The 27,950-nt window shown below is 43.9% G+C and overlaps 2 protein-coding genes across 18 annotated transcripts in view; one reads left to right on the top strand and one right to left on the bottom strand.

Annotated features, from left to right (window-relative positions):
• scrib (scribble planar cell polarity protein) overlaps positions 1–20,485 on the top strand; it is a 48,911-nt gene extending 28,426 nt beyond the window's left edge. For 3 of the 17 annotated variants that reach the window (XM_054766235.1, XM_054766240.1, XM_054766234.1), the window contains 26 exons: positions 369–608; positions 714–731; positions 1,202–1,312; positions 1,377–1,553; positions 1,636–1,752; positions 1,828–2,040; positions 2,119–2,238; positions 2,660–2,716; positions 3,122–3,178; positions 5,041–5,121; positions 9,566–9,637; positions 9,767–9,820; positions 10,772–10,825; positions 10,906–11,028; positions 11,673–11,783; positions 12,884–12,934; positions 13,120–13,272; positions 13,505–13,664; positions 13,747–13,945; positions 14,034–14,123; positions 14,212–14,394; positions 15,178–15,317; positions 15,392–15,423; positions 15,690–15,764; positions 17,876–17,930; positions 19,911–20,485. In XM_054766235.1, the coding sequence (XP_054622210.1) occupies positions 369–608; positions 714–731; positions 1,202–1,312; positions 1,377–1,553; positions 1,636–1,752; positions 1,828–2,040; positions 2,119–2,238; positions 2,660–2,716; positions 3,122–3,178; positions 5,041–5,121; positions 9,566–9,637; positions 9,767–9,820; positions 10,772–10,825; positions 10,906–11,028; positions 11,673–11,783; positions 12,884–12,934; positions 13,120–13,272; positions 13,505–13,664; positions 13,747–13,945; positions 14,034–14,123; positions 14,212–14,394; positions 15,178–15,317; positions 15,392–15,423; positions 15,690–15,764; positions 17,876–17,930; positions 19,911–20,047 (2,880 nt within the window). In that variant the 3' untranslated portion in view covers positions 20,048–20,485. Of the gene's footprint in view, positions 1–368; positions 609–713; positions 732–1,201; positions 1,313–1,376; positions 1,554–1,635; positions 1,753–1,827; positions 2,041–2,118; positions 2,239–2,659; positions 2,717–3,121; positions 3,179–5,040; positions 5,122–9,565; positions 9,638–9,766; positions 9,821–10,771; positions 10,826–10,905; positions 11,029–11,672; positions 11,784–12,883; positions 12,935–13,119; positions 13,273–13,504; positions 13,665–13,746; positions 13,946–14,033; positions 14,124–14,211; positions 14,395–15,177; positions 15,318–15,391; positions 15,424–15,689; positions 15,765–17,875; positions 17,931–19,029; positions 19,060–19,910 lie in introns of all 17 variants that reach the window. The other 14 variants (XM_054766245.1, XM_054766248.1, XM_054766237.1 and 11 more) reach the window with 14 other exon arrangements.
• Positions 20,486–23,302: 2,817 nt separating this feature from the next.
• cdv3 (carnitine deficiency-associated gene expressed in ventricle 3) lies at positions 23,303–26,094 on the bottom strand. The gene is made up of 5 exons (XM_054766265.1): positions 25,674–26,094; positions 25,235–25,311; positions 25,017–25,150; positions 24,769–24,931; positions 23,303–24,685 (listed from the first exon to the last, which is right to left on the bottom strand). The coding sequence occupies exons 1-5, from the start codon at positions 25,854–25,856 to the stop codon at positions 24,559–24,561; spliced, it is 684 nt and encodes a 227-aa protein (XP_054622240.1). The 5' UTR covers positions 25,857–26,094; the 3' UTR covers positions 23,303–24,558.
• Positions 26,095–27,950: the final 1,856 nt, after the last annotated feature.

Below are 27,950 nucleotides of genomic sequence, written 5' to 3'. Positions count from 1 at the left end.
ACCTCTGCTTGTCACTTAGGACCTTTTTTTTTTTTCTTTTTACAACTGCATGCCTAAAAGCTTACTCCAGTTTATTTAATGCTGAAAATATGCCTTTTTAAAAAAACGTGTTGCTTGCCTTTGTGTGCTTAAGACCTGTTTTTTTTTTTGGGAGTATCATGCTCGCACTTGTTTTTAAGTACATAAAGGCAAGTAAATGTATTTATTTTCAACAGTTATTTAGGCAAGACCCCTGCTTGCTCGTTGCCTTTCTCCTAATTCAGCTTGCACCTCTCAACCCTCTTTCCTTGTTGTTCCTGAGAGCGGTTAGAGCTCTCTGTTGCACACTGTGCCAATGATAGAACCGGTTGTCGTTATTGTAAATCCAGATCAATGGTGTAGACATGACAGAGGCCAGACATGACCAGGCAGTAGCGCTTCTTACCGGCACCTCGCCCACCATCGCCCTCCTGGTGGAGCGAGACCCCAACGCGCCGCGTTCGCCGGGCCTGTCCCGGCAGCGAGCCCACTCCCCTCCACCCCCAGAACCCTCGGATTCTCCGGACCAGGAGGAAGAGGGCCTTCACGGGAACCAACTCGGCCAGATGGAGGATGAGTATCCCATCGAGGTAAGAGACCAGACCACCGGAAATTGAACTTTTCACTCTGAACTCTCGTTGAGTCATACCACATTTTTCTGTTTGGCTCCTTGCACTATAATTGCTGCTCTCCAGCTCCACAGGGGATGCATGGTATGACTCGGAATCGTTCAATGGAGTTAGAGCTGTAAACAGCCCAAATACTGTTGTTTTAATGAGTAGTTACGTGCAGTAGAAAGTCATCAATGTGTGTTTAGTAGGGGTGTCACAAGACGAGACGAGATTTTAACATTACTTGTACAATATATTGCAATCTACTAATTACATTTCTACTACATTGCCTTGCATTGCTCCTCACAAGGCTACACTCTGGACTCTGTGTGTATGCTAACAGCCCCGCCTCCACCCACCGAGACAAAGAGACTGTTAGACTGGCAAAATGATTTTTTTTGGTTTTGTGGGATTAATTAATTAATTAATTTATCGTCCCAGGTTTTTTTTTCTCAACGAGAAATCTTGTCATGTTTTAATCCCCCGAGATCTTGTGACACCCAACAAGTGTTTAGCTGGTTCTACAATCCATTCTTCTTTATATCCTAAAGATAATATATTCTCTTAAACAGGAAGTGACACTGGTCAAGTCGGGCGGCCCTCTCGGTCTGAGCATCGTGGGAGGCAGTGACCACGCCAGCCACCCCTTTGGTATCAACGAACCTGGAGTCTTCATCTCAAAGGTATAAAGCAGTGTCCTGTTTTGCCTCCTGTCGCTGATACAAGCCCCCCCCTTCCCATCGTCAGGTGATTCCTCGCGGGCTGGCGTGTCAAAGCGGGTTGCGTGTGGGCGACAGGATACTGGAGGTGAACGCCATCGACCTGCGTCACGCCACGCACCAGGAGGCCGTGCGCGCACTGCTGGCCAACAAGCAGGAGATCCAGATGCTGGTGCGCAGGGATCCTTCGCCGCCTGGCATGCAGGTCAGTTTGTCCACAGAATGATGTATGCCAAGGTGCAAACCAAACCCTTGCGATGCTGATGCAGCAGTTTGCGGCGTTGCAGGAAGTTGTAATCCATAAGCAGCCTGGGGAGAAACTCGGCATCAGTATACGGGGTGGCGCGAAAGGTCACGCCGGGAACCCTTTTGACCCGACAGATGAGGGCATCTTTATATCTAAGGTACCGTCAGATTCAGTCCCGTGGTAACTCGATTTGGGTAGAGCTTGTTAAAAGCGAGAGTTTAAATTCAAACAGGTGAGCTCCAGTGGCGCGGCTGCACGAGACGGCCGACTGCAGGTGGGCATGCGCATCCTGGAGGTGAACAACCACAGCCTGCTGGGCATGTCACACACAGAGGCCGTGCGAGTGCTCCGGGCCATCGGCGACTCCTTGGTGATGCTGGTGTGTGACGGCTTCGACCCACGCAAAGTGGCGACTGTGGAGACGAGACCAAATGAGGAGCATTATGTCTGTATAGAATTCTACATTCCGTCGGCTGACCATAATGCAAGCCTGCTAAACATCCTCATGTGTTTTTATCTCCAGGCATCTCCTGGCATCATTGCAAACCCTTTTGCGACAGGCATCGTGCGTAAGAACAGTATGGAGAGCATCTCTTCTATAGACCGAGACCTGAGCCCAGAGGAGATGGACATCATTCAAAAGGTACCATCACTAATCACCCACTAGATTTCCCCAAAGCTGGGAAATGTCTATTTTGCATAAAAGGAAGTAATTAGCATGCAGTGCAACTGGGCTTTTAACAGTATTCGCCAGTCATCAACATACCAGGAAACGCTTTGGCTTTGAGTTTGTAATCGCATCAGCCAAGTTGACGCATGAATCAAATGTTTTGTTCAGCGTTTTTTTTTGTCGCACCACAGCAAATGGGGGCGTCAGGGTTGAGTTTTACTGCCTCCAGTCATGCATCAGAGCACCCGAAAGCACCAGTGTGGCCGTTTATTTTGTCCGCGCACTGCCCACACAAACGCCGGGGTGACGGCCTCCGAGATTTAATGGAGCTCCCATTGTTTCCTTGCGCTTACTTAAAGCAGCAGTAAGGATGCTGAATGTTGCTCTTCCCCAGGAGTCTGAGATGGTGAGGGAGACGTCGCAGTGGGAGAAAGAAGAGATGGAGAAAGTGGTGAGTTTAAAAATTGAACCCCGGCGCTGGAATGAGATAGTTAGCAAAACGCTTTTCTAGTCAGTCCTTCAGGGGTGTGCGTTATCCGGTGAATGGAGCCCCTCCTCCTGCACCCTGCAGGGTGTTGTGTTTGACAGCTACTCGCGCAAAGTCCCACTTTGCATGCTTTTTCTGCTCCAATAGTGAATGAAAAGTGAACGAATGATTCTATACTTTTCTTTCCCATCTTGTTTTCTCTCACCTCCCGCCCTCTGTCCCTTTTGGCGTGTATGGTGCGACCATCCCATCATTCCATCTCCGCCGCTTTTTCACGCCTCCACTGTCATTTCATCCCCCTCCATTGCATCCGTGTGTTTGTGCGCCTTTCCCCTCCGCACTCTCCTCCCCTTCCTTTTGTCGGTGAAGGAGCGTATGCGCTTGGAGCGAGAGGAGGCAACTCGCCTGCTTGAAGAGGAGACCGAGGTGAGACACTCCTCCAAGGCTGTGGTCCATCATAAACACCACGGCCCTGCCCCCACCGGAGTTCACCATGTTCACTGTAGAAAAGATAGTCCTCTGTGTATGGCTGGCATTAAGACAAAGGCCGTGTAATGCACGGGTGGCTCAGCATTTTGATATTTTAATTGATATTGACAGCCATTCCATGTAGACATGCTCAGACTAGGGATATTTGATATTATCGGCCGATATTGACATCAAAATTAAACTGTTCACATCATTTTTTGAGTGATGACGTGCTCAATGCGACGAAAGGACGACAGTCACTTTTGCATGCAGCTTGGTCCTTTACACTTCCGTCCTTCACAATAAAAACACCGCACATTACATCCCGTCGGTCTCAGAAACATAGCAATTTGCAAATAAAGCGCTGGTTATGCCAGGGGGAGGTAAGGCGTCTTCCTTGAACTGGTTATGTTTTTTTAATGAATAAATAATAATAATAAAATAAATATGCTGCTGCCAATATCGGTAATGAAGTGCTGGACAATATTGGCATATTGGAAAAAGCCAATATTATCGAGCATCTGTAGCTAAGACGTTACATGCTGGATATATTTTTTTTTTAAAGCCATGTGTAATTAGTATTAACCAGGGGTGTCCAAAGTTTTTCCACAGAGGACCACATACTGACAAATGATGTATGCAAGGGCCACTGTAATATTTAGTAAAGTATGCTAAGAAGTTTTATACAGTATATTTTAAGAAACTGCATTTCAGCTTTGTGATACAGGTGGAAAAAATTTACATTAGTATTAACTTCTGTCTTCTTCCCCATTTTTGCTGTTGTTTCTTTTGAATTTTTTCCAAATATTTCAAATTTCTTCTCAACAAATTTTCATAAATATTCTTTTTGTAGTATTTTGACATTATTTCCATAATATTGTTACTTTTTTTCCCCCCAACCAATTTTTTTTTTTTTTAATTACGACTTTATTCAATTTTTTTTCCCCTCATATTACGACTTTTAAAAATAGATGTATTTTTTTCTTTTAATATTTACACAACAATTTTTCCTCATAATATTACGAGTTTACTCTGGTAAAATTGTGACCTTTTTGTGTTAGAATGCGACTTTTTTTTTTCTATTAATATTTTTGACTTTCTAGTAAAATTACCGCTGTTTTTTTTTTTTTCAATACTGCTGTTTTATTTTTTTATTTTTCAGCTATTTCAGCTTCCTTCTTATACATTTTCTTCTTGTAATGACTTTAGTCCCACAATATTTCGACTTTATTCTTGTAACAATGTAACTTTTCTGCAGCCTAACTCTCCGCAAATTACAGCTTTATTCATTGTTTTGTTTTTCATAATATTACGACTTGAAAAAAACGTATTCCTTTTAATATTTAAATTTTATGCTTCTAAAATGCCGTTATTTTTCCTCATAATATTACGTTAGTCTGGTAAAATCACTTTTTCTCAGGTTTTTTTCTCAGTATTTTGACTGCTCTTGTAAAATTACTGCTAAGTTGCCATTTTTGCTGGGGTTTTTTTCAAAAAGTTTTCTTGTTAAATTATATTTTTAGAATGTGCTGCCGGCCAATAAAAAATCAGGCGCGGGCAGCACTTTAGGCGTCCCTCGTATTAACATTTCAACTTTTTCTTGTTAAAGAATGTGCTACATATCAAAAAATACTTTGGACGTCCCTGATGTGATGGAACGTAATGCAACATAGGCCTTTTATGTGTATGCACGTTATTAAAATGATAAAATGTGTTACAATTACTGACTAAATCAAGGCAAAATCTTAAAATATAGGGTGGTGTGATTTAAAATCAGCTGTGACCTACTTGTATTTTCATTTGACTGTGTTGCTCTTTAGAACATTGGCACTGGACCTTTAAAGCTGGACTATAAAACCCTGGCAGCGCTGCCCACCACCAGCCTGCAGAAGATCAACCGGGTAAGTGAGGCACCCTATGGTCTTGTGTATGGAACTGTGGAACTGGGGAGTGGGGGTAGCTTATGCTTGTCTGAAAATACAGGCCCATTTTCCTTGGAAGGGGTCCTGTCATCTTGAATCTTGAAGTGACCATTTGCTCCGCGATGAGCAGGACTTTTAACAAGCAAGCAAGCTTGAATGCATACTGGCTTCAAGGCCACATAGCCGTGGTTTCGATCACCGGCAGGGAGCCAAAGAAGGTGAAATGTACGCATCGGAGGAAGGTTTAAAAGAAGAAAAAGTCGCATGGCTTTTGTGAGAAGGAGGAGGCATGTTTGGGGGAAGGGGACAGCTGCCCACTATCACGCAGCCCCTGTGATATTTTAAACCTGTGAAGTGGACTGTGGGTGGGTGGAGTGGGTGTAGTGGGGTGTCAGACGGTAAAAAAAGGGTGTTGTCTCGGAGGGTTTCACTGAGTTCTTGGAGGACTTTGGCTTGGACGTACAGGAGCACCCAGACAAACATCCTACAGTGAGTATGAAGATGTTGGATGGGATTTGAAAACCCTTTCCCCCCACTTGTATTATCTACAGAATAATATTACTTTATTAATCATGTTTTTTAACGATAACAAACATAAAATTTTCAAACAATATCAGTAATTGTGTGTGACGTTGTCATGCCCTACTTGTGTTGCTGTGTCTTAGAGAATGTAACCTACATATCACACGCAGCTGCTTGTGCTCCGCGCCGCCATGGACTCCCCAAACGCGTCCGTCACACTTTGCGGCTCTCGACGCTCCGGTTAAATATTTTACGTCCTACATTTGCTGCGCATATCAAATTCAGACTTTCTGGTTGTTCGTTTTCCGTGTCCCGCACTCGTAAGTGTTAACTCGGTGGGGGGGGGTTGTGTCCTTGCTATCCTGTCACACACTGAAACTCCAGCTGTCCCCCTTCGTCCTCCCATTTTGTGCCAGGTGTCAAAAGGGCACTCGTTCACATTCTGTCCCACTGACCCTCATCCCGTACTCTTACTGATGTACGGGTCACATAAACTCACATCACTGCTTTAGGGTGGCTCTTATAGACGCACACTATAGAATTATACATATAGAATATTTCATCATAATAATAGATGGAATTCAATAGTGTTTCTCGCCTTCTTTACCAAATTGCTGGTACTCGCAACTTTCTTTGGCCCCATGGTGGGTTATTTAGCAGTCGCACTCAATAAAAAATGCACACAGTGAGTCAGCAATGTTTAGGGTGCTTTGTTTGGGCACTCGATTTCATGGAACAATACATTACGGGACAAGCCAGCTAGTTTATTATGTGCGGTATTGCATGAAAACCGAGGCAGAATTTGGGAAAAAAAACTCCAAAAATGTGAGCGTGCCAAAACCGAGGTTTGACTGTAGTTTGTTACGTGCAATATTGTACAAAAACTGAGAAAGTATACTAAAACAGAGGCAAAATTTTGGACAGAAACTGGGGCGAAAGCAAACCGAGGTTTAACTGTAGTTTGTCACATGCAGTGTACACACCGAGACAGTGTATGAAAACAGGCAAAATTTTGGCGAACATTTCAGACGAAAACCAGTTCATATGAAAAGTGGCTCGTACAATAACCGAGGTTTGACTGTAGTTTGTTGCATGGTATATTGTACGAAAACCGAGACAGTGTATGCAAACCAAGGCAAAATTTGGTCTAAAATGTGTGACGACAAAAATGTGGGGGTAGGAAAACCGAGGTTTGACTGTACTACGGGCAATATTGTACGAAAACCGAGACATTGTACGAAAACTGAAGCAAAATTTGTGACGAAAACTGGGGCGTAAGCAAACTGAGGTTTAACTGTAATTTGTTAGGTGCAATATTGTACCAAAACCGAGACAGTGTACAAAAGCAGAGGCAAAATTTTGGCGAACATTTCAGACGAAAATCGAATGATACAAAAACTGTGGCATAAGAAAACCCAGGTTTGACTGTAGTTTATATGCAATACTAAAAACCGAGGCAACATTTTTGCAGAATTTTCAATGAAAATGGAATCATACGAAAACTGTGTTTGGCTGTAAATAGTATGTTTCATTTTAAAGCGCATTCACGTAAAGCTAAATTCACAACATGGCTTCTGCCTTGACTCACTGAAGGTGCCGTAATGTCTCGCTTCCCTGATCATTTGGTTATTTAAGGCAGTTGTCTTCAGGGGCCCCAGCCTGCGGTTATGTGATCGTTAGTGTTGTTGTCTGGAAGTCTTGAATGACGAGTAGTGGGAAATGTCCCTCGCAGGCTTTCGACCTAATTTAGTGACCTGAGTAAATCACTCCAGCACTTGAAAGCTTGCATTCCACGCGTGTATTTATAGAAGCACAATGTTGTACTTTCAACTTTGCAAAACGCAACCTCTAAAACACAGATTCGCTTATTTTCAGAAACTATCCTCCTGTTTCTCAGCTATTGTAGCACTTTCTCATTTGCTTCTACCGTGTCCTCCCTCTTTCATGTCCTCCTGTTCAGTTCTCTTCCTCGGTAAGTCTGACCGCCCCCATGGAGGCCACCCTGCAGGCCCAGTACGGAGCCCCGTTAGAGACCCTTGGTTTCGGCTTAAGCCACCCCCCAAACCACCGCCTGGACTTGGTGTCCTCCTCCCCCAGTCTGATCCCAGAGCACGGATCCCAGTTCTCCTCCAATGGGACCTCCAACATGGACAGTGTCGGCTCAGTCAGTTCGTCAGTGTTATCCGAAGAGGAGGAATGCCTGGTGGACTCTCAGTCCATCTGCTTCAAGGAAAACCCTTTTTTGGTGGCAAACCGCAAAGGCAAGGGCCTGTCGGGTCCGCCAGTTGGCTACGGGAAGCAGGGCCAACTGCAGCCTTGGTTGTTCAGCAAGGCAAGCCACTTGCTTGAGTGTGGTTTGGAGCTGGCATGTTGTGTGACTGCACATCACTTGGGGACACTGGATTCCCTTTGAGCAGGATTATGGGTTTCGCATTTGGACTAAAAGGAAGCTTCCAGAGCACGTTTTTATTTTACACTGCTTTTACATTGCTCGATATTACAATACTTATCTACAGGGGTTAGGTGCTACTTACGTGGTTGCATTTGTTGAGCTCGGGGTTACTAGCATTTGAGCCGGTGCATGTTTTACAGCGGTTGACTTTGTTGGCGACTGAGGTATTTGTGTGCACAGTCAGGACAAGCTGGAATGTCTGTCCCAACAGCTGCGGTGTAGGTCACAAGTCACAATGGATTGTTATGTGGGCCACAAGATGCTGTGATAAGTGCATGATGTGCACGGCGAGACTAACCTTGAATTATTATTGTATTATCATGTCATCTCAAAGAATAGAGTTAGAAATAACTGCATCAATTTATTTGTAATAATACAGTAAGGCCTGTCACGATAACAAATTTTGCTGGTCGATAATTGTGCTACAAATTGTCGATAATCGATGCTATCGACAACATTTTTTAGACCTTTTTTTCATTATTGTCATGAGGTGTCATTCAGATTTGAACCACTAGATGGTACTCAAGTACAGTATACCTGTGTGAGCCACATTAGCTTGACACAGACGTTGCCTGTACTTATGTTGTTTAAAATTTTCACCATATTACCTGATTGGTTTCATTTCTTTAGCGAGCGCGCACCATTTGCACTGTTTTGTTTATATTTGCAGACCAAATGTCTCCGTTAGCGCTGACTGTCGGGACGAAGGCTCTGCTGCTCGAGGCACGTCCATCTGTATTTTTTTTCCCAGTTGAGAAAACTGTCCGTGGCGGTTGTCTGTGTTCATGCGCTCACCTTGTTCATTCTGTTTAAAACCGAAATACTCCCACACTGCTGTGGCATTCGCCTTAGAAAACGACCCTTCTGTGCCTTCATTCATATTAGCGTATGCTGCCTCACGACGCTAACTGCCCTGTATCCACTCACTCGTAGCCCCGCCTCCACTGAGAGGACAAAAGAGATGATGGAGGGCTCCCTCTCTCGGTTCATTCCACTATGGAAGCAGGGTGCACAGACAGATGGCAGAGTCAACCCTCTTGTCATCCAGCCTGTGTGGCACAGAGACACGAGCAGATGAAAGACACACGCATACATGCACAGGTCAATTTATTGAAAGCGTCGTAATTAGCGACTTAAATCGTTTGATTTATCGATCATCGTGACAGGCCTAAATACAGTACACATTGGTGTCCTGTCGGAGTCACTACGGTATGATAACTGGCCCATTTTTGTTGAATAGCTTACCACTCTTCACTGCTATTTACAGCATTGCTACATCATGATTTACAAGCTGCCACATATCTGGTTCAGGCCTGTCTTCCAAATAAGGTTCCTTCCAAATACTTTCAAATGGTTGTATCCGCTTCTCATGTACGGTCTATTTACTCTATCCACCTGGCATGCTTTATCTTTTAAATTCCATGTGCTTCGTGTGCATTTGTCTTGCAGGCGCCTTCGTCTGACTACACCAGGACTGGCAGTCCAGTCAGAGATGCACCTCACTCTCCCACCATCCAACCGGTGAGCAACAGCATCAGCACTCCATTGAGCCACCATCTGCTTTCACATCACGTTGCAGTTTTATTTCCCCTTTTCCAATAAGTCACTTTTGACTATATGGGAAACCTTTGCTCCCATCCCCTCCCTTAGCCCAGCCACCACTCCTCCAACAGCTCCCTGTGTTCTGGCAGGGAGACCCGCTTCGTAAGTGGGGCCCCAAGGCCCTCTCTGCTGTGACCTGGATGACTTGTTTTGCTATTTGCTCTTATTAAAACCTGTCCAGCTACCCGTCTGAGAAGCATGGAGCTGCTTGGCCACGACCAGCTGTTATAACTTGACGCTTTGCCCAGCTAAGACTGCCTTCACTCTACAGCAGGGGTGGGCGACGTGCGGACCGCGGGCTGCTCCGTTTTTGTTGACCCTCTAAATATAAAATTAGGGAAGTCAAGAATGATATTGGCAGATATCGCTGGAGTGACGACTTACTCCGTGCCAAATGAGCCCAGTTTATAATTTCACTGATTGTATTAGTCCAGAGTTGCATACTTTGCACTTTACTTTGTTCTTATGTGGATGTTTGTGCCAAATAGAAATGTGTAGCTTTCCAAATTGTAAGTTATGTCAAGATTAAGTAATTGGATTCTTATTTGTGACTTTATTAAGACTAACATGTTCTACTTGTTGATAGTAGGAGAACATGCTACATGTATGTGGACTATTGGTTTGATATTTTAATAGGTTTAGTTGAATATTGCAGTATTGGTATTATTTTGCACATATAGTGTGTATTTGTGAAATGCATCACAGTAAAAGAAATATAATACAGTATGTTCATTACTTAACATTAGTTTGAGGGATGAGCTGCAGCCTGTATTGATATCAGTTGATATCTGTGTCGTAAATGAAGTGCTGGATATTGGTAAAAAGCCAATATCGAGCATCTCTGTATCAAGTGGTCCCCCGCCTCCTTTTAATTTTTCTGTATGCGGCACCCCTGGTGTAGATCCATGTTACTAGAACCTACTCCAAGTTCTGTTGTTAGCAAATGAGCTCTTGCAGTTTGATTAGCTTGGCATGTCGTCACCAAATGGAGCATTTGTTTGTGCTCAAACACCTCACATATCTTTATTTTAACCATTCATTGTTTTTCTACAGGCAAGCATTCATTTCACTTCCACCCCCACCAGCAAGGACTACCCTTCATCCCCTGTGAGTTTCACTGTGGCTCAGAAGCGCTTCGACGTTTCCAACAGATCTCTTCCACATTGTCTGCTGTGCTCTCTCTGCAGACGCGGCCTGGTGCCATCCTGCCAGTCGGGCGCGTGCGGCCCACCACCTCCCCGGCCACACCGGACGGCCACAGTCCCAGCCCCTTCCAGCATGGCCCCTCCCCCTTCAACTCCCAGACCTCTGTAAGACCCCTCACCTCCACGTAGGGCCTCTCTCTCTCTCTCTGTCTCTCTCTCTCTGTCTCTCTCTCTCTGTCTCTCTCTCTCTCTCTCTCTCTCTCTCTCTCTCTCTCTCTGTCTCTCTGTCTCTCTCTCTCTCTCTCTCTCTCTCTCTCTCTCTCTCTCTCTGTCTCTCTGTCTCTCTCTCTCCCTCCCTCTCCCTCTCTGTCTGTCTCTCTCACTCGCCTGCACCTTTCCAACAATGTAAAATGAGCACAGCGGAGGTGCAGGTGGTTATGTGCACTTTTAAACATACCAAAAAAAAAAGGAAGACTTGATTGCACAATTTCTTCTTTTGAAAAGCAACATTGCAGCTGAATGTGTAAATAATGAAGATGACTTCTTCTAAGTCTTCCTGGTTGCTTTGCAAGCCCTACTGTCTTGTCTTTTCTCTGCCATACCTCCCTCCCCCGCACCTCCCCCACGCAACACCAGTCGCCATACTGTTCACCCGTTCTCCACAGTCAACTTTGATGGCTTTTTCATCGTCTACCCTCTCGTTTGTCTGTCATCCCCCCCACCTCCTCCTCTTCTCCTTCTGTCCGTCGGCTCCTTTACCATACCAACCTCCCCCTACCCTCCGTGCCCCTGCTCCTCCCCCCCTGCAGCCTCGCGCCCCTTCCCCCACCTCGCCCGACGAGTTCCCCATGAATGCCAAGCAGGCATACAAGGCGTTTGCCGCCGTGCCTCGCTCGCTGGCAGTGCTGGAGCCGCCGCAGGTAGGCCGAGTCGCGCCGGACTCGACAACGAGTCAGAACCAAGAACAACAACAACAACAATGCATGCTGTGCTGGTTGGTTGCCCCTCGCTCCCCGCCGCCTCCTGACCGGAGCGGCCTGCAGCCTCAAGCAGAGCCTGCAGCCTCAAGCAGAGCCTGCGCCGCGTCAGGAGTGGCCTGTGACGTGTTGTGACGTGTGGAATGCCTTCCATCGGTTTTGTACGCCAGTGTCATCATGCTGGGTGTTGACTCTTGATCCATGCGTTCATCCATGACTTGCACGTGCACTAATATCCATTCTCTAATGCAGGGGTGTCCAAACTCACCACCACCTATTGTTAGTATGAACGTCGGCCTTTGCTCTTGTTTTTCACATTTTTTTGTTTATTTTGTAGTTTTCCAAATGTTTCAAATGTCCTCATAAATAATCTTCAGAAATGTTCTTTTCGTAATATTAAGACTTAATTCCTGTAATATTTTGACTTTATTTCCATGATGTACATTTTTGCCCCAACCTAATTCTGTAAACCTTTCAACTTTATTTTGTTTTGTTTCTCATGTTAGGACTTTAAAAAAAAAAACAAAAAGTTAATATTATATTATTCTTGTGAAAATTATAGCTGTCTTTTTCATTTCTGCTGCTGTTTATGTTTTCCTTTTCCAACTATTTCAACTTTCTTCTTGTAAATTTATTCCCACAACATTTTGACGTTATTCTCATGACATTGTAACGCTTTCCCCAACCTAATTTTCCCAAAATCTTCTCCTAATTACAACTTTAAAGAAAATATATTTTCTGTAGTATTCAAACTTTATGCCACTAAAATGACGTTATTTTTCTTCCTAATATTCTGAATTTGTTCTCATAAAATTACAACATTTTTTTCCCCTAATATTTTGACTTTATTGTTGTGGCGTGACTGGGATTTTTCAAAGTTTTTAAAAATTAATTATTATTATTTATTTTTTTTGTTTTCTTGTTAAATTATGTTATGTGGCCCCCGGGCCACACTTTGGACACCCCTGCGCTAATGTGTCTGCCTGCTCCATATCATCCTTTCTCCGTGTTTAGTACTAATGCTGTGTGTTTTTGCCCACTAGGACCTGTATGCTGTGAGGAACAACTTCCATCCAAAGCAAATGTCTCCAGAGGTGAGTGGACAGGAATAAATTCTCTGTGAAGTTCAAAGCCAGGCAGGGAAGAAAGAAAGTCAAACCACCACCTAACTGTATAGCACAGGCGTCAAGGAGGGTTCCTGTTATACTTTTTTTAAATTGATTGTGCCCGGTGAGAACATATGATGTATTTGAGCCACGAGCGTCGCCCGCCTTTTCAGCCTGAGTTGAACAACGAGGTGTTCGACGACAGCATTGACAGTCAGGAGGGCGCCGGCAAGGGCGGGGCCCGGTCCGCCCTCTCCCCTGACCGTTGGGAGTACATGAACCTGGCCGCTGTGCCTCGCCTCTCCAGGCCGTCCCTGGACGTGCAGGTAGCCACCGCCTCCAGCAGCCTGCTGCTTCATCTGGGCCGCGGTATGCTTGACGTGGGCGGTGGTGGGCTCGAGGCTGCGCTACCAATCAGTTGTCTTCAATCTGTACAGTGGTGCTGGGCTCTGATTTTGGGTCTTTTTTCGGCTTCTCGGCCCGTGAACTCTCGCAGAGTCCTCAAATTTGCTGACATTTTGCAACTCGTGTGTGATAATTCATGCTTCAACTCGACAGAGTCCATCTCCCGGTGGCAAGGACAGCCCAGAGCAGCGCTCCTTCAGGGACCGGCAGAAGTACTTTGAGATTGACGTGAAGCAGCAGACTCCTGACAAGCCCAAACCTCGTGTCTCGCTCGTCGGGGAGGATGACCTCAAGAAAATGAGGGAGGAGGAAGGTCGGTGACTTGGCGAGGCTGCGGTGGAGGAGGGAACACTGTATTTGTCTGCTGTGACGCCAGTTGTCGTTTTTTGACGCAGAGCGTAAGTTTGAGCAGCGGGCGCGGGAGTACCTGCTGGACGAAGAGGACGAGGATGATGAGGAGGATCTGGCCAAGCAGGTGGCGCAGATGAAGGTCACGGGCAAGGTGCTGCTGGACGGAGTGGAGTACAACGTGGAGCCGGCGTCCATGCCATCGCACCCGTGCTCCACACCTCCTAGCTACTGTGGAAGCTCAGGGTACATTGTGTTACTGCCTCATATGTTTAACACACACACACACACACACACACACACACACCTTATGGCTGACATCTTCTTTGTGCAGGCCCTCATCGGTGGATGGTAAAGGAGACACCTCGAGGAATTCACTAGAGGACAGCTTCAGGCTGGACCAGCGACCCAACTCCATGAGCGGGTACAGACCTTCTGCTTTAGCAACCCTCCATGGATGGTCTTTTTGTGCGTGTTTTTTTCCATCATCTTTTCATTCGTCATCCTCTCAGGCTGATCCCCGTGTACGGCAGCGAGTCGGCAGCTCCCATTCGCACCGCCAAAGCTGAGCGCCGACACCAAGAGAGACTCCGCATGCAGAGCCCGGAACTGGCTGTGGCCCTGGACAAGGACCTGTCACCTGCCGAGAAGCGAGCCCTGGAGGCGGAGAAGAGAGCCATGTGGAGAGCAGCAAGGTAAACACAGCCTTGGGTCTTGTATGTGTGTTGGGATGCCATCCTGCGTATCTTTTACTCCCTCTTCTCCTAATTGTATCTGTTTTACTTTCCATTCTGTGTGCCTTTCCTTCCTGTGGTGTACTTTTTTCCCTCATCCCACTTCCTCAAACGTGTTCCACCTCCACCGGGGGCACAGGCCCTTAGGCTTGGAGGATGATGTTAGGCAGTATGAGCAGGACCTGGCTAAGAGGCTCTACCAGGCCCGAGTGAGGGCTTCTCAGGGCACGGCCCCCTCCTCCGCTCCTCCCTCCTCTGCTGCCTCCCAGCTCAGGTCTGCTCCGCGGCCCCAGCCACCAGGGCCAGACGCACGGCATGGTGGGGTGGTGGGCGGGTGTGCCGGGATGCTTTGGTGTTGAAAGGTCCAAGCAAAGCACTTGCAGCAACACTTCCAGTGCTTCTGCTGCCTTTCCGCTGGCTGTCTCGCTGCTGCACGTCTTTCATGTCCCGCTTCTCCTCCTCCTCCTCCTCCTCCTCATCCGCGTCCTTCTGTGCCTTGCTGTTCCATACGTTACGTACGTTACGTACGTTACGTCCATACTAATGTAATGAAGGGTCAGCCTACTAGCAGGGTAGGTAGTCCTTTTCCTGGAATGCCTAACTTGTTGATACACTGCAAACCAGGACAAGGAGCACCCAGAATTAGTGATTGACACCGTGTGTGTGTGTGTGTGTGTGTGTGTGGATTTGTCGCCCCTTTCCCCACAAGCTATTTGTCTGATTGGTGGTCCGTCGTCTTTGCAGGATGAAGTCGCTGGAGCAGGATGCGCTCAAAGCTCAGATGGTCATCGCCAAGTCCCGTGACGGGAAGAAACGTGGAACGATGGACCAGCTGACGGAGTCGCCCTCGCCCGCACCCACACCCTCTCCCACCCCAATGGACGGTAGGAAGGAGTCATTTTTGGAATTATTATCCCCTGATACTATATTTACTTACTTTGGATTGCTTGTCTCACAGAGCTCAGAGGACTAACATCTCCGGGCAGACTGGTAAGCTTCTATTCGTTCATTAGGATGTCTGATATACAGCACGCACATTCCGACATTAAACGGGGAAAAAGGTTAGCGTCATTGGCATTAATCATCACAGCTGAGCGCACACACCATGCCCTCCAATCACACGCCACCGCCACCTGTCTGAATCCCCCACGCACCACATCTCAGCCCCCTGCCTCGTCCGACTCCATTCCCCCTCACCCTCGCCTCTTTACTTTGTCCCTGACCTCCCCCTCATCCCCGTCTGCTATCCTTTCTAGTCCCTGTCGTCAAAGAAGTTTGACTACCGACAGTTTGCCGCCATTCCTTCTTCCAAACCGGTATACGACATCCAGGTATCGGCTGCATGCTGAGCAGTCCTCACCCTACATCCCCCGCCCCCATTTCCTTCCCTTCCCTCCTTGCTGCCTCCCGCCTCTCTTTGTATTATGAATCCAGGAGGAAGAGCAGCCTTGCCTCTGATCAACACTTCCTGCTTTGCTGTCAATTTGAGGCTGGTACTAAAAATAAAGCTTCCCACTCACGTGTGAAAACATCTTCAACATTCACGTTCATCCCATCCCCCCCCCCCACGCTCACTAAACCATCAGCCACAGGAAGGAACGTTTGTCATCCCACTAACCAGGCTTGCTTCCGGGGAAACAAATCTCATTCTTGCTGTAGGAGTGAGCATAATCATAACACGACTTGGCTGGAGTCTTGCAGTGGGACAGTTTGTGTTTTTAAGTGGTGTTGTGCAGGAGAAAGGGACAGGAAGCAACGGGGGGCGGGTGGTCCTCGGGTGGTGCTGGAGAACGGAGTGCTTGTTGGTCGTGTGTTGCTGTATAATAATAATAATCTCTCACCTTTTGTGGTTGTAGTATCATCTGCTGTTGCTTGAATGTGCTTGGATTGTGTTTGAAACCGCTGCTGTAAATATGGACAAAAGATGCCTTTTCCACCAAGTAGTACAGTTGTGTTCGCAGGGGTACGGTTTGGATTGGTAATATTAAAAAATATATATCGATAAATCATATTTAAAAGAAACAAAACAAAACGGCTTAGATTTGCATTGTGGGTGACAAATATCTGATTAATCATTACTTTTTTTATTCAAACTAGCCGCAGGTTCAGAATTATTGACGTTGGACAGCCCTGAGTTATCATTTTAACCACATTTATTATCATTTTAGCGTCAATTATCATTTATGCCACATTTATCATCATTTTAGCCACATTTATTATCATTTTAGCATCAATTATCATCATTTATGCCACATTTATCATCATTTATGCCACATTTTTTGTCATTTTAGCATCAATTATCATTTATGCCACATTTACCATCATTTTAGCCACATTTATTGTCATTTTAGCATCAATTATCATTTATGCCACATTTACCATCATTTTAGCCACATTTATTGTCATTTTAGCATCAATTATCATTTATGCCACATTTATCATCATTTTAGCCACATTTATTGTCATTTTAGCATCAATTATCATTTATGCCACATTTATCATCATTTTAGCCACATTTATTGTCATTTTAGCGTCAATTATCATTTATGCCACATTTATCATCATTTTAGCCACATTTATTGTCATTTTAGCGTCAATTATCATCATTTATGCCTCATTTATCATCATTTCTGCCACGTTTATCATTTTAGTGTCAATTATCATCATTTATGCCACATTTATTGTCATTTTAGCATCAATTATCATCATTTATGCCTCATTTATCATCATTTTAGTCACATTTATTGTCATCGTAGCTTCAATTATCATGTATGTATTAATATTATAATATGATGGGAATGAAGTACAAATATTATGAGAATAAAGTTATAATATTAGGAAAATAAAATGTACCAAGATTATGTAAGCAGAAAGTGGAAATACAACATCCTTCAGCAGCGCAATACTGGCAAAGACTAAACCAACAGCGCCTCTGCTGGTGGCAGCCAAGTACTGCACCGCACACACAAACCAATGAATCATTATGCCAATCCCCAGTGCCAGCTTTATCTGTAAACCAGGTACGCAAATGCCCTTTTTTTGTAACCATTCTCTTTCGACCAATCAGCAGAAAGCCGTATGTTTAGCTCCGCCCCACACAGCTAAGCATAGTGCATGAGTGTGGCTGAAATCCCAAAGATAGCGTGTCGCCAAAGTGAAAACGACACTGGAAACGGCGGGAAAAAAAGTACAGAACTGAGCCGTACTGTTTGGTGGAAACTGGAAACGAGGCTAAACAGGTAGCAGCTTTTTTGTCAAGGCTATCTAGCATTGGAAGGATAAATCCTGGAGCTGACGTTCTAACCCAATCCCATCCGAACACCCCGATCTCTCCTTGGTGGGGGGGTGGAGGGGTGTCCAGTGGAGCCAATCGGGCTTCCCCTTCGTGAGTGAAAGCGTCCTGCTCGCTGCGATGAACTCACATTGTCTTCTTTCCTCGCAGTCTCCTGACGCCGTGGACGACATGCAGTTCATTGACGACGCCTCCCAGCATCCAGGTGAGTGCTGGCCTCAGTTAGCATCAGGTTAGCCTTCTTGATTATCATTTTAGCTTCAGTCATCATATTAGCCACTTCATATGCATCGTTTTTGTTTCAGTTATCATGCTACCCTGTATTATCATTTTAGCCACATTTGTTATCATTTTAGCCACGTTTATCATCATTTTAACCATATCATTTTCGCTTCAGTTAGCATTTTAGCCTCGTTTATCATCATTTTAGCTTGAGTTATCATTTCAGCCTCATCATTTTAGCCTAATCATAATTTCAGCCACATTTATTGTCATGTTTAGCCTCAGTTGTCATCATTCGAGCCTCAATTATCATTTTGGCCCTGGTTATCGTCATTTAAGCCACATTTATCATTTTAGCGTCAGTTATCATCATTTAAGCCTGAGTTATCATTATTTTAGCCACATTTATGATCATTTTAGCGTCAATTGTCATTTATGCCACATTTCTCATCATTTTAGCCTGAGTCATCGTCATTTTAGCCACACTTTTATCATTATTTGTGCTTCGGTTATCATTTTAGCCTCATATATCATCATTTATGTATTAACATAATATTATGGGAATGCAGTACAAATAATATAAGAATAAAGTTGTAATATGAGGAAAATAAAATTGACCAAGATTATGTTAGCAGAAAGTTTGAATATTTGGAAAAATAACATAAAAAAACAGCACACAAAAAAATGGGGGAAAAAAGAGCCAAGTTCATACTAATACGCTTTTTCACCAATAGCATGCATTTTTTTTTTCTGGAAATGGATATACAGTAACTTGTTAGCATACTGTATGTTGCTTTACAAAATATCAAAGCCTCAGTTGTCCTCATTTAAGCCACATTTATCATTTTAGCCACACTTACCGTTTTACTCATCATCATTTTTGCTTCAGTTATCATCTTTTTAGCCTCATTTGTCATCATTTATGCCACATTTATCATCAGTTTAGCTTCAGTCGTCATCATTTCAGCCACACTTAGCATTTTAGCCTCACACATCCTCACCTCAGCCATACTGTATGTATCATTTATCATCAGAAGGAGGATAAGTAGAAACTTTTTTTCCTGTCCCCTTTTTCAATGTAGGTGTCTACATGGGATAAGCAACTCCTATTGGTAGGGTCGTGTGTGTGTGTGTGTTTGCTGGGGGGTGCACTGCTGTGTCTTTCACTGATTAGTTTAGTGGCCAACCAGCTGACTGAAAACTAACCAGGAGTGCATTGATGCTTGAATTGTCCAACTAGTTCATACACAAGCAAGCTGGTTATGCATGTGTTACAAATACGTCGCGCTAGCCCAGGGGTGTCCAAAATGCAGCCCAACGGCCACTTGGGGCCTTTTTATTGGCCCACTGCATAGCTCAGAAATAAACGTCACTGAACGACCCGGAAAAATGTTGAACAATGAGCCCTGAAATTAGGAAAAAGTAGAATTTGTGGTGCGAGTAACAATATGATAATAACAATAATAAGAATACTCTGTAAAGTTTGGACACCCCTGCAGTTGCCTGTTGACATGAGTGTTGGTTCTCTTGCTAGCGCTAACTTGTAGTTCCAGCTTGGACGCAACGGGCAGAATTAAGTCCATCAAGGAGTGCAGACAACACAATAGAGTCTGTTTATTTGGATTTTATAGCAATGGTTTGTGGTGGTTCAATCGTTTATAGTAAAAGTGTACAAAAATAGTTTGCTCAAATTCCATTAAGCCAATTAAATCCATTAAAATCTGATTTAATACATAATAATAAGACATAGTAAGGTCATAAGTCCAGTCCCTAGATTGATCATCTATTGTTGACAGGCGTGAGAACCCACAGCCGATTGGGTGCAGATTTGTTCCCGCTTGTTTTTTAGTGCTGGGAAGCTTCTTGGGATCTGTCTGCTTTCCCTCCATCACCTCCAGTTGGACGCTCCTGTCCCACGAGACGTATTTGTGAGACTAATAGTGTGTCTGTGTGTCCTGTGTAGAGCCTGCTGCCAGCCTGGAGGCCGAGGTCCCCGCCCCCCTGCCCGCCACCTCGGCCCTGGAGGAGATGGCCCTCTACAGCAACAAGCGCAAACTGCGACAAGGGCGCCGCAGTCTGGAGACGGCCGTGCCCACGTAACACCTCTAACACACACACACACACACACACACATCCGGGGAGAGGGCGTGTGTGCAGCATCAGTACAAACACTTCACCCTTTGAAAGTCACCCTCACATCCCTGCGTGCCAGCTTTGCCTTCAGTCGCCATGGAGACAACAACACATCCTTATTGTTTTGTTGCCGTGCATTAGAGACTGGTGATGTTTTTAGCTTTTATTTTTTTTAAATCTCCCTGAAAAGAAGAAGAAGAAGGAAAAAAAAAAAGAAGAAGACATGGGTGGTAGCCGCAACTAACATGTGTGGAATGCTATTTTTCAGTGACTAGATTGTAAAACGTCAGGGTGTGTTTTTTGGAGTGTAAATAATAGTGAGACGACATCCTGCTACCTTCACACGCGCACTGTGGAGAGCTTTAAAAGAACAAACACACACACACACACACACACACACACACACCATATCATCATCATTGCACTGCCAGGTCATCTTAGTGAGTAATTTATTGTTTTTAATCCTTTTAGTCCAGTTGAAGGCCGTGTTTTACCGTTGAGCACAAAGACGAGAAATGCTGTGTAACATTCCCCCCTCGATCGTCACTACATCCTTTCTACATGAATGGTACTTACACCCAGCCCCCCGCCCCAAATTACCGACTCCTTATTTTTCATGACGCGTGATGTGAAGGTAGCGGATGCTTTATTTTTCTGTCTACGGGCTAATTTAATAATCTGATGACACTGAGAAATCATTTCTTATGGTGTGAATAGTGTACAAATACTGAAAGGAAAGAAAATGTTTTCTTTTTTGGGGGGGTGACTGAGCCAATGTTGACCAAGCAAGTGTTTGGACTGCTGATACATCTGGGTTTGGACAGTATGTGTCTTTTCATGGGAGGACAGGCTCACATCGTACTAAAAAAGATCTCCTTACATATCTGATGTCTTTGCATAATCACAGCATTGTAGCCTTTTTTTTGAGGGGGGGGTCTTTTGAAATCTAGCTGTTCTAATTCTAGCTGCTCAAGTCACTCAGACTGAAAATCGGTTTAACGTTAGCATTGGCTAATTAATCTTTTACCATATTTGTTATTATTGAATGGTTTTGTTTCAGATGTTTTGTTGTTGTTGTGTGTGCTTTTCTCCTTTTTTTTCTAACGTAGTTGACAGCTAGCAGCGATGTTTAGCACTTTGGCTAGTCGGGCATGCCCACGTGCTGATCGATAGAGGTGGGCGATACTAGAAATGTTGCTGTCGATCCGATACCAAGTAAATACAGGGCGAGTATCGTCGATGCCAATATTGTTACTTGAACATTCTCCAAGCTGAATGACTTTATGACTTTTTTTGCCCTTTAACTGATAGCTATTGAGGCAAAAAGTTTAGTATCACCACACTTATTTAAAAAAAAATTCAATATAACAGAAGACAACGCAATGATATTAATTTTTTTTAAATGCCATTCCCTCTTATTGCATACAATTCTATAATAAAAATGAAATGTAAGCAGAAAATACTATTGGGTAGCCTTAATACCTGAATTTGTGAACAATATCGAAATGTATACTTTACATTGCAAAGACACATTTGTGAAAACCAACAGAAAAGACTTGAAAAATGTCGAGCTCATCAAGTGAGTATCGACCATATTGGATCAGTCCTACCATTGAGCTTCCGAGATGGCAAAGTGCTGAACGCCGCTAGAAGAAAACCAAAAGATAATTCAGAAGTAAAAAGTGAAATATTCGAGAGTTCATACGTTTTGTTTTGTCGATTAAAGCTCTTTTGTTTTTTTCCCTCATTTGTGTAACTGGGAGGAAAATGGGAGTCGTCTCTGTCCAGACCCAGCTGACAGGTTCCGTTGCATGGGGCTACGACAAAAGTGCTCTGCTATTCCTCTGTAAAGACACACAAATCAACGATTTAATTTTTTATAAATAAACCTTTTAAAGTCTTGAAACGCCCTTGTCGCTCGTTGTCAATTATTCTGACAAGAACATATTTGGGTGGTGGCACAATTAAAGACTAGGTAGCTAGCTAGCTGCTATTGGCTAGCCCGTATGTCTATGAGTGGTGTCCATAAACATAGATAGACGCCCCATCAAGTGGGTTTGTCCACTGTTGGGATACATCAACGTCGGCGCCATATTGGATGTGTCTCGACAGCGCTGTCAATGAATACAAGTAAATGTGTTTACTTTCATAAAGCGCCTTTCTACAAAGAAATTTAAATTAATGCCTCTCGTTTATACAATCACACACGCGTTAATGGACTTGGGGAAACAGTTGGACACCAAAAATTTGAGAAGATCAAATACATTGTTTTTTCTGCCTAACTGTTTCCCAAGTGTATTGGTGCGTGTGTGACTGTACAAACGAGAGTAATTAACTTAAATGGGACCTATTATGCTCATTCGGGCCTTTGTATTGAGTTCCGGACTCCTAAAGACCAGCTACACACGATAACCCGCAAAGAAAGCTTTCTAGAGCTTCCAGATTGCACCTCTTCCGGCAGTGTTTCCTGCCTCCTGCCGTCTGTGTATTTTACTCTACCCCCGGCCCTTCTCCAGGTACGCCTCCCGCCGAGCCCACTCCACTGTGATTGGTCACACTCGTAAGCGCTCCTGAGGACTTCCGGACAGCTGCTGAACGCCTTTTGTCCGATTTTAACAATTATAGGTCCCCTTTAAATCGTCAGTTCCTCCTTTAGCACATTTTTACGACAGTGCTTCTGCGACGTCACGTGCTGTTATTTTTTTTTTCGCTGTACGAACATAAATGGTCACTAACATTCTTCATATATGTAATATATAATATACATTTTAATAGTGACTCTTATTAAAAGAGGATACTTGGGCAATGCACGTATCGCAGACGTATGTGTCATATCCGGTTACGTGTAACATACATAAAAACACAAAATGCAATATTCAACGCAAAAAAACATAAGCAGAGTGAAATGGTGGATTAATCCATAGAATAGGATTCAGCTGGAGTTTTTTTTCTAAACTGAGAAATACCGTCCATCCAAACATATCTTCCTAGCAAATGCTTTTGTGTGTATGTTTTCAGTGGCGAAAAAGAACGGATAATAAATTGTCCACCTGCACCATGGATATGATATAAGAAAAACATCGATTATGTTGTAATTTCTCATTTTAATAACGTTTTTTTGAGGGGGGGCGGTATATTGCTGCTGTAAAACACACTGGCGGATGGCGTAATTACACATGCCGAACATGTGAAACTGACGAAAAAAAGGGGTCGACGGCTGTCGACGCATTCTGCGCGTGTAGAAGCAATTGCGTTTCCGGTAAGTAAATATCGCCACCAACCAAGCGTGAGGAATGATAGACTGCCTTCGTGTGCCGTTATCGCCACCTAGCTGGATAGAGAGGAAATACATAACAAATGGCTTTTCGTCTTTCATAAGCATTTTTAATTTGTTAAACTGGCTCATGTCTTCCATCACGAGCATCTACTTCCACCACGCATATACCAGCAGTTTCTGTACTTGATGTATGGAATTGAGGCAACACAACTTAAGCACAGTAACTCTTCACATCTCTAAATCAATTGGGAAAACTAATTTTCAATTCACACTTTATTAAAGTAGAAAGTTGTTTGGGTTTGGAGTCTGACTGAAAAAGTTAACGTACGGTAAATAAAATGCAATGAAATGTGAATGAATAAGTAAGCATTTAACATGAAAGTGTTATGGTTTGTTTTAAATGCTATGAATATTATGCGTTTTAAAAGGAGCCAACACCTAGGTAGTAACAAATGAAGGGCATCTGAAACAAATGGTGGATGTGAAAGAGTTCTTAGCTGAAATCTTCAAGCACAACATTCCTTTTCTTCTTTTTTTTGTCGCAGTGGTAAGATCCAGTAGCGCTTCAGCTGTTTGTATCCATAAGGCCACTTTATTAAGGAACTCTAAGTGAGGCGATGTTGTCTTCATGATGGATTAACCACTTAAGTTTGCGAATGAAACTTCCTGACAGCTTGTATGTTTATCCTGGCAAAGGAAAAAAAAAAGAAAAAAAAAAAGCAGAGTCCACGTGGTCACCACCAGATTCAGGTAGTGTCCCCCTCCTCCTCCTGAAGGCCCAAACGCATCCCGCATCACTTTGTGTGTCTGTGAGAGAGAGAGAGAGAGAGAGAGAGAGACAATGGTCTAGAGATTCCTTTTTTTTTTTTACGCAAGTTTGTAAAATCATCTCGCTTGAGGTCGTCTTGGGCCTTCAAAAAGCTAGCTGAAGAAGTCCGGAGAGGAGCTGCACCACGCCAGCACTGCTTTGCACGTGACCCACAAAGTACTCATCGCCACTTCTTGCTGCCACCACAGCGTGCTTGTTTGGAGTCGATTAGTCCCGTGTTCAGGTGCAGACCTTTTCGTTTGCCAGCCAAGTTTATGTTAGTGTGTGTGTGTGTGTGTGTGTGTTTGTTTTTGGTGGCAGCGACTGCAGTTCGCACAGCTGGAGTTCAGCTGCCTCCTTCCAGCAGGCCAAAATGGCGGCGTGGAGCGGGCCTTATTTGTCACCCAGCACGGCATACTGGTTGTCCAGTTGAAGGTGTTGCACAGAGGCGCCGCTGTTGTCGTCTCGTCCGCGGCTCCTGTGCTTCACCACCTCAAACGTCTTCTCCATCTCTCGATCCCTGAAGGGCACAAGTGGAAACCAACATCTGGTCAGGATGCTGCCACTTCCACCCAGGCGCAGTAAACAAGCATCAGGACTTACTTGCGAGTCTCCACGTGCTTGCCGGTGGCCATCAGGGAGGGGAACTGCGCATCGCTGAAGATCTCAGGGGGTCCCTGGCTCTGGGCTCGTTTTGAGGTGGTGAGTCGAGCTCCTGGAGGTCGATAAACGCCCGCAGGCTTTGACTCTGGCACCTCTACTTCCTCTGTGGAAGTAAGGAACACACTTTAATGCTTTTTTATGGTTAATATAAAAAGGTAAACACAAAACTAAGTAAAACAGTTACTGACCAACCGGTGCCGCGGGGGCAGGAGCAGAACTGGACTTGTTCCACGGACCGGACATCTTGTCACCGCCGCTAACGATGATCTCCCCGTCTTCATCCAGCTCCTCCTGCACGTACTCCTCTTCCTCCTTCTCATCGCTGCAAGCACACAATGCCCAAGGTCACAGTGAAACACCTGTTAAAAGATGACGCCCCCCTCCCATCCCCCGTGCTTTTTTTGACCTGATTTGCAACGCTTGCAGCCGCAGTCCGCTGTAGTCCACTTCCTTTTGCTCAAACACTTTCCACTCCTCGTCCTCCTGGCCGGAAGGCAACACACGCCAAGTCAACAAGCAACAACACAATCATGAGCAATACAGAAGACCAAATGTGAGTGTTAAGACATGACAAACTAGTTTTAAATGACTGCTTCATGTGACACCGACAGCAATAATGAGGACGAGTTTTGCAACGTAGCTTAAAAAGGAAGTCATCGTGTCATGGAGTTCAATCATGAGTCACATGAACCGCAGCGCCCATATGCTAGCTTGCTAGCTAGCAGCCTTTCCGCCATCACTTTCTCCTCCGTTCGTACAACTTTAATACAAGGCAACTGACAACAAACAGCTTATGACCATTATATAAGGACCAATGTACGATTAATAAAAGTCGACCACGTTACCTTTTCGACATGCGCGTCTTGACTGTCGCTTTTTGACGACTTCTCAGACTCCTTCTTCATCTTTTTCATCACCCCCGTCGACGGGGCGGCGGCCTCCTTGCCCTTGCCCTTATCTTTCTTCTTCTTTTTATCCCGCTTGGCAAAGAAGTCGTCCAGGCTCTTCTCACTTGACACATCCGCCATTTTCAAAAAGCGCAGCTAACCTAGCTAGCACGCCGGAGCAAATGACAAAACGCCCAAAACTCGCTCTCGGACAGCCGCTTAAACGGTCAAAGGACACTCACGATGCCCTAATTTGTGTACTTTCAAGTCCGTTAAAGGGCGATACAAAATGTCCAGCTGAGTTCGCTGTCTGAACCGTCCGCTATCTTGTCTACCATGCCATGCACACTCAGGCTATTTGACAAATCAGCACCGTTACCCGGAAGTGAACTTGGAGTGAAGCAGAACCGGAAGTGTTAGCAGTGCTACGTCAAGCATGCTAAAGCTATTTATTTTTATTACGTAATGTATATTTATATAATATAGTTATATTTTTACTTTATTCGATTATGTATGTTGAATTATTACATATTATACATACAACTATAAAGGACCATCTCAAATAGTTAGAATATGTTTTAAAAGTTAATAAATTTTAGTAGTTCAATTAAAAAGTGGTATTCCGATATTCTCAAGCAGGTGTGTCCAAAGTGTGTCCCGGGGGCCATGTGCGGCCCGCCGCACATTCTAAAGATATAATTTAACAATAAAACAAAAAAAGACCAACAGCAGCAAAAATAGAAAATTAAGCAGTCATTTTACAAGAATAAAGCTAAAACATGAAGAGACAAAAGTTGTAATCTGACAACAAAAAGTTGTAATTTCACGAGAATAGAAAAGATGCATTATGAGAAACAAAACAACAGCTGTAATATTTGGAAAATTAGCTGGTGGAAAAAGTTATGTTCCAAGAAAAAAATTACAAGAAGAACAAAGTTTAAATACTTGGAAATTTAAAAAAAAATCGCAGAAATGGAAAAAACAGCTGCAATTTTATGAAAATAGAGTCAAAATATTAAGAGAAATAAGTTGTATTCTAGTGAGAAAAAAGTTGCGAGAATTTTACGAGAATAAACTTGTAATATTATGAGGAAAAATAATTTAATTTTAGTAGCATAGAGTTTAAATATTAAAGAAAAATATCTTCTTTTTAAAAAGTGGTGATATATGAAACAAAAAAAAAAACAAAATAAACTTGTCATTTTTGGAAAATGGGTTTGGAAAAAAAGTTTTAATATTATGGGAATAAAATCAAAATATTTTGGGAACAAAGTGACTATATCATGAGAGGAAAGTTGAAATATTTAGGAAATGTTACACAAAACAACAGCAAAAATGGGAAGAAAAACAGCCAAGACCAGATTTCATACTAATAATACACTTTTCTTTTTATCTTGAAATTTATTCGACTTTTTAGCATCTCTAAATGTTTTGGTTTATAAAATACCCAAGTGGCCTTTGCATCCTTTCAATTTCCAGTATGCTCTCGAGTATCTCATAAAATGAGAAAGACTATGAAATAGTTATATATTTGCGCTCTAACCAGCATGTGAACTGCAAAACCTTCCTGAGTCTTGAATTGGTGTCTTAGTCTGAATTAAACTACAAACCTTTGCATGATATTCATATATATTCAGATTGAGCACCTTTCTTTATTTCTTTACATTATTCACACAATGTGCCGGAGGCTAATAAAAAACAAATGGCCCCCGGGCCGCACTATGGACACCTGGACACCCCTATTATAAGGTATAGAAAGACAATGCACTCTGTACAGGGATATAGGTGTCAATGGTTAAACTGATAGAGTGGACAACTGGGCCTTTCCACCACTGAGGCATAGCTGTCACTCTTCTTCTGTCACTCCTGTGATGGCAGCATGATCTTAAGAAAAGAAATAAACGTCCCCCCTCTCAAGCTATAATTGAATTAGACTAAGGGGCAGCACATGGTTGCTCACCAAATCAGATGCTTCGTAACGTGACCACTCTGTTAGTCGCAAGTGGACTGCGCAACACCAGTCCAACACAGAGCCCAAGATGTTTCCCCTGTACCTTCAATCAAGGTGAGTCACCTCAAATTTAGGTATACAGAAGTGTACTGAATGGCTTCATCATCATGCTGCATCTCTAATTTTTTCTCTTTGCCATCAGTGTGTGGTTGGAATTGTTGAATGATAGTTCACACTCTTGTCATGTAATATAAGTACAAAGCACAGTCCAGGTGCCCATAATA

The sequence above is a fragment of the Dunckerocampus dactyliophorus genome, chromosome 21, assembly GCF_027744805.1.
Source record: "Dunckerocampus dactyliophorus isolate RoL2022-P2 chromosome 21, RoL_Ddac_1.1, whole genome shotgun sequence".
Taxonomy (NCBI): Eukaryota; Metazoa; Chordata; class Actinopteri; order Syngnathiformes; family Syngnathidae; genus Dunckerocampus; species Dunckerocampus dactyliophorus.
The sequence above is the reverse complement of the archived record's forward strand: the minus strand, read 5'-3'. Positions and strand labels throughout refer to the sequence as shown.